Source organism: Crocodylus porosus, unplaced genomic scaffold (genome assembly GCF_001723895.1).
Source record: "Crocodylus porosus isolate Cpor-Errol unplaced genomic scaffold, CroPor_comp1, whole genome shotgun sequence".
In the NCBI taxonomy this organism is placed as follows: domain Eukaryota; kingdom Metazoa; phylum Chordata; order Crocodylia; family Crocodylidae; genus Crocodylus; species Crocodylus porosus.
The window spans coordinates 105,947,077-105,957,587 of NW_017728943.1; the positions used below are offsets into that span (position 1 = coordinate 105,947,077).

At 40.3% G+C, this 10,511-nt stretch overlaps 1 protein-coding gene across 1 annotated transcript in view; it reads right to left on the bottom strand.

Annotated features, from left to right (window-relative positions):
• LOC109320040 (centromere protein J-like) overlaps positions 1–8,099 on the bottom strand; it is a 64,626-nt gene extending 56,527 nt beyond the window's left edge. The window contains exons 1-2 of the mRNA XM_019549959.1: positions 7,573–8,099; positions 6,145–6,241 (exon numbers count right to left, since the gene is read on the bottom strand). Coding sequence (XP_019405504.1) covers positions 6,145–6,241; positions 7,573–8,016 — 541 coding nt within the window. The 5' untranslated portion in view covers positions 8,017–8,099. The remainder of the gene's footprint in view (positions 1–6,144; positions 6,242–7,572) is intronic.
• Positions 8,100–10,511: the final 2,412 nt, after the last annotated feature.

The window sequence follows — 10,511 nt, forward strand, 5'->3', positions numbered from 1 at the left end:
TTCAAGCACCTACATTGAACACCTTCAAGAGTAAATTGGATGCTTATCTTGCTGGGATCCTATGACCCCAGCTGACTTCCTGCCCTTTGGGGAGGGGGCTGGACTCAATGATCTCCCGAGGTCCCTTCCAGCCCTGATGTCTATGAAATCTATGAAATCTATGAAATTAGAGACAAACAATGGCAAACACTTCTGTGACCCCTGAAAAGCTATTACTCTGTTACTTTACAATTATTTAGCCATGTCTAAAGTAATGCAGCACTCTGCACACTATGGCTAGGGACAGAAAATATACAAAAACTGGTATAAGTGATCAGAAACCAGTTCAAATCTGTAACACAACAGAAGTTCAATGCGCATAAACTGCTTTCAAAGCGGCCAAACCCTTTTTAAGATACACCTGGATGAATGTAGTATCAGACTTAACTGATTTAGGTTAAATCAGTTTATTGAACTTCTGTCCCAGATCCCCTCCAGATTCAACTTAACTCACAGTCCCTCAGCATCCCAGGATGCTTTGCACCTCCCTTGCCAAATCCCCCTCACAGGGTGGGTGGGATAGCCTTGGCCCAAGTTTTCTGCTCCAGCTGAGCAGGGGGGCATACTTTAGCACTGTTCCCCGCCCCCCCCCGCTGGTTCTGGCCTGGGCCACAGCAGGCATGTGGCTGCATTTCCAGAATCAAAACTGAATGTCTGTTCACTTGTTTATAGTTCAATCTACACCGCTTAGACTAACCTGCAAAGATTAAATCAATTCAGTCTTGGGCTTTTTGACTGTCTATACTTCCCCTCTGTACCTAGTTACTCAGCAACAACATTCCAGTTGTGCCTATAAGTCTCCATTCATTATTTCTATACCATTAATTGAAACTCTCTAAATTTAAGCTAAGATTTAAGGAGCAACAAGACCAGCCCTCACTGAAATCCCACAAGAGCAGCTCCCACTGAAATATCTCTCTAGGCTCCTTTAACAATTCTAGGCCAATTCTTGTTTTGTTTATGTTGTACAACCACAAGTTATGAGACTGCTTTTCAATTACCATAAAAGGGAAGTGCAAAATGTAAGAAGAAACCAATTTTGTTTGGCTAAAAAAAGTTACGTGTAACTCAGCAATACAAACATATTTAAAACAGAGAGAACGATTTGGGACATAATTGCACAGGCAAATCAGCAAGCGTTTAAACTTTTAATGCAGATAACTTCCATAAATCAGGTGCTTTTATGTCCATATGCTGTTAGATCCCAGCTGTGCACTTTTAAGTATCAGATGCATATATCAAACAAACATGTAAAATTCATGCACAATTCAGGAGGCTAACCTCCCCGCTTAAAAAACAGAGAGAGAGAGAAAGGGAAAAAAGCTGCTTTATATCTAACTGAAGCCAACCACATCTGAGGATAAGAGGGATGACCTCAGTGAGTGTAACCCATGGTAACACTAACATACCTTTCTTTTTTTCATTGTATTTTCATCTTGGGAAAGCTGACATATTAGTCATAAGATCATAGCAAAGTAGGGCTAAAAGGGACTTCACAAGGTCATCTAATCTAGTCCATCTCAAGTCAAGTGTAATCTCCAACCTAACTATCTCCTGGTATAGCTTTAGGCCATTGCTCCTAATCCTGTTCCCTAAAGCCACAAAGAAAAGCCTATCTCCATCCTCTCTATAATTGTCCTCCAAGTATTTGAAGTCTGTTATCAAATCCCCCCTCAGTCTTCTCTTCTCCAGACTAAATAACCCTAACTCTTTCAGCCTTTCCTCATAAGTCTTGCCAGCCAGGCCCCTAATCATTTTTGTTGCTCTGAACTGGACTCTTTCCAAATTGTTCATATCCTGCTTGAGGTGTGGGCCCAAAATCTGGGAACAGTACTCCAGGTGGGGCCTCACCAGTTCTAAATAAAGCAGAATCACTTCCCCTGATTTGCAAGTGACACTCCTGGAAAATAACCCAGGACGCTGTTGGGGTTTTTTGCAACAAGAGCATGCTGTTGGCTTACATTCAGCTCATGGCCCACCATAACCCCCAGGTCCTTCTCTGCAGTACTGCAGACTAGCCAGTCATTCACCAGTCTGTATTTGTCCATGCAGTTATTCTGCAATCTCATCAGATTGATTATAGACCATTTCTCCAATCTATTCAGGTCATTTTGGATCTTACTCCTACTCTCCAGAGTATCTGCAACTCCACCCAACTTAGTCTTGTCCTCAAATTTGCCAAACGTGCACTCAATTCCATCACCCACATTATTAATTATGATATTAAACAATACCAGAACAGGCCCCTGGTGAACCCCACTTGATACCTCCTCCCAACTACAAACTGAGCCATAGATGACTGTTGGTCATAAGACTGAAAAAAAATCTTTATGCTTATCCATATATATGGTTTGTGTGTGTATGTGTAAGAAATGTATATACACACACACAAGCACCCTGATCCATATACATAGGGTCTAGTCATTATCAAAATAAGTGCCTGGTAGTGTGCAAGCACAACAGCAAGCAACGAAAGCTACTGACTGACTCCTCAGTGCAGCTTTGAGTAATTACATTATCGCATGATCAATTTCATTCTCTGGCCACTGAAGTGCAATTACTTTTGCTTACTGCAGCATCACCAAGAATGCCAGTAGCACTCTCCAGATTTCTAAGCATGTGAACTTGGATATTACTCCTTTTGTAGCCAATGATTGACATTAAGATGTAACCATCCTCTATCTCCTTTGGCTATTTTTCCAAAAATCCATATACTTTCTTTTTCCTAAAGCAATATGCCAATGACTGCTTGGATTATGATAAATAATAATATTTAGCATTTCCATGGTGTTTTGCATCTTTAAGGTATTATCATATCATATTATTCAAGGACCTGAGCATCCTTAACTATCACTATCTCCAAAGAGAGCTAGGAGTGCTATAGGCCTACAGGAAATGCTGGTTCAGGCCAAAATTTCATTTTTAGGAAATCATTCTGTGTGTTGTTTTATACATTAGGTATACACATACTTTATGCATATATAGATAAACATGACTCTGAATATATTTCCTGATGCTTCTATAATTGGTCTGCTTTTAAATTCATGGTGACAAGTGTGTATTTCCTTTTTTGAGAAATGCGGAAGTGATTATAGTGCTGGGGGAAAACCTTCTTTTTCTTGCAGTATAAAAAGTGCAACAGGATCTAGAGGGGTTTCATTACTTACACATTCTAGTCCTTTTGAAGGACCAGCAGAAAATGGCAAACTGCTCTGTTCCTGACAAAGCTATGGAAACAGCGGTGAGCATCTTGCTAAGTTTGGAATTCGGGATGGGAATAACAAATAATGCTATTGCTTTGTGGATCTTCTTCTTTCGCCTGAAAATTTGGAAGCCACATGTCATGTATTTGCTAAATTTGATGATCGCAGACATCTTGCTGAACATTTGCCTGCCACTTCGACTGATCTTTTTTGTGACGCAAATGGCATGGGATTTTAAAGACACACTGTGTAGGGTAGTGCTCTTTGTGCTATCTCTTTCCCAGGCTGTCTCCATTGCATTCCTCACAGCCGTGGCTGTAGAACGCTATATCAGGGTGGTGCACCCTCACAATAATCTCAGCTTTCTCACAACCAAGACTGTCAAAGTCATTGCTTCCTTGGTTTGGCTTCTTGCAATGGGATTGACTGTTGAGATCCTATTTTCACCTCAACACCAAAACACCAAGTGTCGCAGTTTCAGCCTACATGGAGAGACCAACTTCCGTACTATTGGGCATGATGTGATTTTTTTTTTGAAGTTGCTGATTCCTTTTAGCCTCATTTTGTTTTGTACAACTGGCATCATCAAGAAGCTCAGGAAGAGCCGCAACGGCATGAAAAAGCAACCTGGGCTACAGAAAGCCAAGCTGTTACTGATCACTGTAGTGGTAGTGTTTGGAGTATGTTTCTTGCCCAGTATGCTGGGCAGAATGCTGACTTACATCCTCCAGAGCTCTGAGAACTGTGCAGCTTTTCATGTTGCTGTTCATGTAACTGATGTTACTGTCTGCTGGAGCTACCTCAATAGTGCAATAGACCCAATTGTGTACTGTTTCTCAAGCCCAACCTTTCAACATTCCTACAGAAAGTTCATTCATTCGATTAGGCTGAAAAGAAATGAAGCAGAGCCCCAGAGTCTTGATATTTCCAAAGATTCTGAAACCTGAAGCCAGAGGAAACATTCTAATAAATTTCAATATATGCAACAGGTTTGAAAGATTTTTTTTTGTTTGCACATCCTACACTGTGGATAGATTGCCATTAACAACTTGTCAGCATTTCCATTACAAACTCTAATTTGCTGTTTTATTCTACTATTCTAAATTCTTTCATTTCATGAAGTAATAATTGTAATTAGCTAGGTAAGTAAGCTCAGTGCAAATGGCCAGAGCTTTAGGTGGTGAATATTGGTATAGCTCTATTGACTTAAATGACTAGTGGAAAAATGCCAGTGAAAAATATGTTTCTTTTTACAACAAATATAGGATCATCTTTTGCTTCTCCAGAAGTTAAAACTAAAACTCCCATTGGTTGTGGTAGGACTAGGATTCAATTCTAGATCAATTTAAAGATTTAATACAGACAAAAGGCAAATTCTCAATAGTTAAAATGGTTTTCTTATGTTTAACTCTACCTAAAATAGCACTTATCCTTTAGAAGTAGATGCTCCTTCCTGGTTGATTAAAACTCAAATTCTGACTGAATAATTCTGTTCAAACTAGCAAAGTTCTCTGCCATACATTTGTGGCACTATTTATGTTTACTGGGATGACAAAGAGGACTTGATTGTTTTGCCAAGAAGGCTTTTCATACATAGGATAGTAGGAATGAGAGTGGCTTTGCACTTTTGATTATGAAATGCTACTTTTGTGAATCCATATATTTAACTCTTGTGTATGTGTATGTGTATGTGATGAGTATTCTAGGGCTGATGCCTCCAGCAGTCATAGGTGGCAGAAGGCTGCGGCTAACGGGGGCCCTCCAAAGTTTTTGTGGTGGCTGGCAACAGCATCAGCATCACAGCACTGCTATCCCACAGTGCCCAGAGCTGCTTGGCACACAGCCACTCCTCCACCACGGTATACAGCACCAACAGCCCTACAGTAGCGAAAGGTAGGACTCAGCCACCCCAAATAATATTTCTCCACTGCTTATGCCAGCAGTGGAAAGGGTCTCCTCAAGGGATCTCAGCAGAACAAAGTTTCTAACCTACAAACCAGGCTGTGAAGCCCAAAAAGTAGTCAGGAAAGGCCAGGGTGCCAGAGAAACATGCCAATGTGATAAATATCCCAGGTAACATCTGCCCAAAAGCAATCCTATCCATAAAGTACAGCTGTTCTCTCCTAGTGGGACACCTTAAGAAGTGCGGCAGTCAGAAGATCCTTCTACCTTCTTATGGTTCCTTCTCTAGTTGCCCCGTTTTTTGCCACGTATTGAGCTCTTGCAAAACCATATAGCATTCTTGGGGGGAAGGGAGGATTCCAGCTGTTTCCCCTACCAACAAATCCATATCCCATTATACTATGGAACTGAGGCAGTTCCAAAGTCACAGAGGAAATCTTATAGTCACAGTCAAAGCACATGGGCAGAAGCCTCCTTTTTGTTTATTTGCTTGACTGATGGCATTTTTTGGGTACACTCTCATCAAAGATGAAAGCATGCAGGAAGTTGTGCTGAATTGTGGAAAGATACCGAGCCACAATATCAGAAAGCCCTTTTCTAAAAATATTGCTTGTTTATTTTCTTCCCTTTTCCCATCTTTTAGTTGTGATACAGGCATGCAACGGTGATATTTTATATTTTTATGATGCCATTAAACTTAAAACTTCCAAATGTAGTATAATCTAGATGTCAGCTGGTATACATGCATGGGTTTCTATTATTAAACACAAATGGACTTTTATACATGGAATTGCTATTAAAAAAAGAAGTTTCTAAATGATCTTTTAGTGGTGGAAATAAAATATTTTAATACAACACATAAACAGCCTTCTGCTTCTTACTCTTTCCAAACCACTAAAAAATCATCATCCTTGCTGGCACCTGTTCTGAAAACCAGAGGATTTCACTGAGAGCCTAGGAACAGCTGTCATGTGCAATTTTAAGCAACTCTCTGTAGTACCTGGGTTGTAGTATGTAATGATTTTCTGCTGTTCAGCCACCAGCCTTTGCAGCTGCTCCATCTGTTGCTTCATCACCTGTTCCTGCTTCTCTGGGCTCTGTGAACAGCACCAAGAGACAGTATCAAAATATGCTCACCTGTGATTTTTAACAGGAAAGAATCCTAACTCTCAGTGTTTCCATTTTGGTTTGTTTTGTTTTTAAAAAAGGAGGTCCAGAGAAAATAGCTGGGTTTAAAACACTCTTTCATTAGTGTCAAAGCTCAAATAAAACATCTGTTTGTTAAGAGGATGAGAATCAGAAAGAGAAACTGCCTGCCTATTTCCATTGTTAAATAAAATTTTAAATGTAAATTAATAACATACATGCTGAAAAATGGTTATTAACGTTATGTCACCAGCAATAACCTACCACAAGGAAAAACTTTTGATCCTGAAAGTATTCTCACTTATTTTTTTCCTTAAACATTGATGTCCACCTGCAGTTTTTACAATCTGACAATATAAACTTAACATTTTCAAGACAGAACTGTAATTCAGAGCAACAGATGCTCATACAATGCAGATGCATTTTTGCACAAAGAAGCCCTGAACTCATGGTGCCTGCTTCTTCCCTCAGACCTGATGAAGAATGCCTTGCATTTAAAAATTTGTCTAACTTTATCCCAACCATGCAGTTGGTCCAATAAAGAATATCACCCACAAAAATTGCTGCCTCTCTAATTCCTGGGTCATTACAGCTACATCACTCAAACATTACCTGCTCCTTTTCACTCTGGTCTTTCCTGGGGGGCTGTCAAAAAAGAGAGAAAAGGGATGGGGAGGAGACATTTAGAATGCTCCTAAAATCTCAAGGCTTTCAATTGTGAGTGTCCCAGCTCCAGCATCAAAGCACTCAAAAACAGAATAGACACTACCCTTCTATCCCCGAAACAAGAGGTTTTGCTTCCTTCCTGCACAGAACTGAGGGAGAGGAGGAGGAGAAAGAGAGAGGAGAAAGGCATAGGAAGATTTAGGACAAAAAAAAGAAAAATAGTTTACCATCAGGAGACTCTTAACCTTTGGCTTTTCAGGCAACAGTCTGACAGGTGGTGTTGTGATACCAAAGCATGGAATTTTTTTCCCCCCCAAAGAGACTCAAATAGGAATAACATCAAACCTAGAAGAACAAGAGGCTAAACTAATAGATTTGTTCTGGGAAAATGGAACTGGTTATTTTACCTCATCATAATGAAGTAACATTTTACTGCATGGTCAGTTTAAAACAGCAAAATCTGACATGAGATTCTGTTCCATTTCTTGGTACATGCTATGAAAGCCTTTCAGATACAGACCAATTAAAAAGCTTCTAGACCACTTCCACCTGAAAATAATGTGTAGATGTTAACAGATGTATATTTAATCAAAAATGCCATTGCAGGCAAACTGACCTGTTCTATGTTTCTGTAGCATACAGTTTCCTGACATGTCTGAGGTGCAGCAGCAGTTGGTGGAGGAGGTGGACTGAGCAGTTCCAGGGTGTCATTAGTTTTGCTAGTCTGAGATGAACTGGATGCCAACAAGTGAGGAAAAAGAACAGAGTTGGCCAAATAATTTAACTGTCTTGTATCCTGAAAATCTTGGTTATTGTGCACATTATTTGATGAACTGCTTCTGCTGCCTCTCATACTGCTGTCTGGTGAATAGTATAAGGGTGCAAACTGCTCTCTGAATGACTCACTCGTGTTGTTCATCCAGCCCGGCAACAAAGAAGGCATGGTCTTCTCAATTATCTTGTTAGGAGATGGCACTGGCTTTGCTGGATCAGTCCACTGAGACATATAGACATTGTCCTTCAGAGCATCTGCTTCCATGTCTGGCTCTCTGAAGTCCATGTTATGGACGCAAAATAAATGCAGCAGAAAACAAGCATGTAGTGCTGATGAAGCAATGACCACTGTATGTCCTAGACATTGCCTCCATACACACACACACACAAACACACACACACACACACACACACACACACACACACACATATATTTAAATCATAGATTTTTTTTTCAAACTGGAAGCTAAGGATCTTCTGTCCACAAGAACTGTAAACAAAACAAAACAAACAAAAAGTCACTGTACTATCTAATTTTCTACTAAACCTTAAGGACTTTCCAGCTCTCCTTTCTCTAAATAAAGCAGCACTATTTGGGGAATAATATTATAGGCAAGGCTCGTAACACTGCCTCTTACTGTGGTTGCTCAGTATTTCCCATTAAGTTTTCAGTTGCTTTATATTGATGCCAAAACTGGAAAACATGGGCTGAAAAGTTTCTATGCCAGGTGTCTGCCTCAGATTGAAATTAAAAAAAAAAAAAATTCAGCCACAAAATGTATAGCTGTTTTTCTGAGCAAGATGAGAGGGGAAATACCTTATCTTTACCATGTTAAAAATCTGCAATCATTTTCATAGTTCTGGGAATCCCAGTATTTGAAGTAGAGATTTTAAATTTGGCAATGGGGTGGCCTTAGTATCAGGGATGTACATTTTGCTATTCCTGTGAAACTCCATGCCACTTTTGTCAGTTTATAAGCCTCTGAAACATCTGTTTGTCTCTGCTTGTTAAAGATTTCTTAAATTTAAGCAGTTAAATTTCTCTTACATACTGAAGATGCTTGAGCCTCTCTCAGTTTCTAGAACTGACATGTATGTATATACACTATTCACAAAGAGTAACTGAGCATATTCCCTCCAGCCAAAAGATGAAGTTTGAACTTTCCCTGTAATAGCCGCTCTGGGCTAGGATAAAGCATGGAATCTGCCTCCCATGTTTTCTCCATGGCTCACTGGTACTGGCTAGGCAGTGTAGATGCAAACACAAATGGGACGAGAATGAATTTAAGAGACTGAGAAAAGAGGGAGAGATGACAGCCTGGGACAGGGAGCATGACAGAAGGCTGGGACAGGATGCCAGCAAAAGAAAAGAGAGAATTTGCAACAAGAAGTTAAAGGCATGAAGAACAGACAAAAAGCTCAGGAAATGATACTGGGACTGGGAACCCATTGGGATGGAAAGAATAGGAAAGGGAATGTAAATGGAGATCAAAAAGTGGAAAGCGACAGATGAGGGGATAAGGTGGAAACTGGAACTGATAAAAAAAAAAACGGAGGAAAACAAGGAGCCAGAAGCAGGAAGGGGAGGATTGGGAAAGCCTGAACAATAAGGCAGCAAGGGAGGCACTAAGCAGAACGTATGAGGATTTAGATGCATGGCATTATCTATCAGGCTTTAGCAACCACTGGCTACCCTTAAGCTAAACAGAAGGCATGGGCTTAAATTTTAAGTTCAGTTGGGAACCTGCCCCTAGAAACTCTATTATTATGTACTTTTTTGTATTCACTTGATTGTTGTTGCTGATTATATGAATGGTTGCATAGGTAAGAAAATTTATTTCGGTGGCCTCAGTCCTATACAGTGCCTCCACTCACTCCCATCAAGAAAGCAGTTGTAATGTCACAAATGACTGATTCAGTTAGAAAAGGAGAGGCAGGTTAGAGAAATTAAACCTGTTTGTACAGAACACCTTTGCTGGCAACAACAGACACGGAAGTACAAAACATTTAGAAAAGTCTCATGCTGCTGTGTTTGGGATTTTGCATATATTGAGCTGTTTTAACTTAAAGGAATGTTAATAACTGATATTGCAAGAGACAAGAATTTCTTAGGGTGATATCTTTTATTGGACCAACTGCATAGTTGAGCTAGAGTTAGGTAAGTTTTACAATGTAAGACATTCTTCATCAGGTCTGAGCAATGACAGCTGTAAGCAATTGTAAGGAGCACAGGAGAAAAATTACTGTGTTGTGTTTAATCTCACCGCTCAGACCTGATGAAGACTGTTTTGCATTCAGAGGCTTTTCTAACTCTATCTCAACTATGCAGATTGTCCAGTAAAAGATATCAACCTAAGAAATCCTTGCTTCTTACATAATTCCTGAACCACGATGGCTACAACACCACAACAAAAGGTTGATATGGTTGTGAATTTTGTAATTAAATAAAAAGATCCGATCAAATAAACTCATCCGTCTCCCATCCCATCCTCATTAAAAAACTAGGTGACTGTGGACATTGATGCCTACACAATCAGATGGACTGCAGATTGGCTCAAGGGTCGTACTCAGAGGGTGGGGGTGGACGGGTCATATTCGACCTGGGGGGAAGTGGGCAGCGGAGTCCCCCAGGGCTCGGTCCTTGGGCCTGAGCCGTTCAATTTCTTCATCAGTGATCTGGACGATGGGGTGAAATGCAACCTGTTTAAATTCGCTGATGATACCAAAATTTGGGGTGAGGGGAGCACAATAGTAGGGAGGGAAAGACTGCAGCAAGACCTG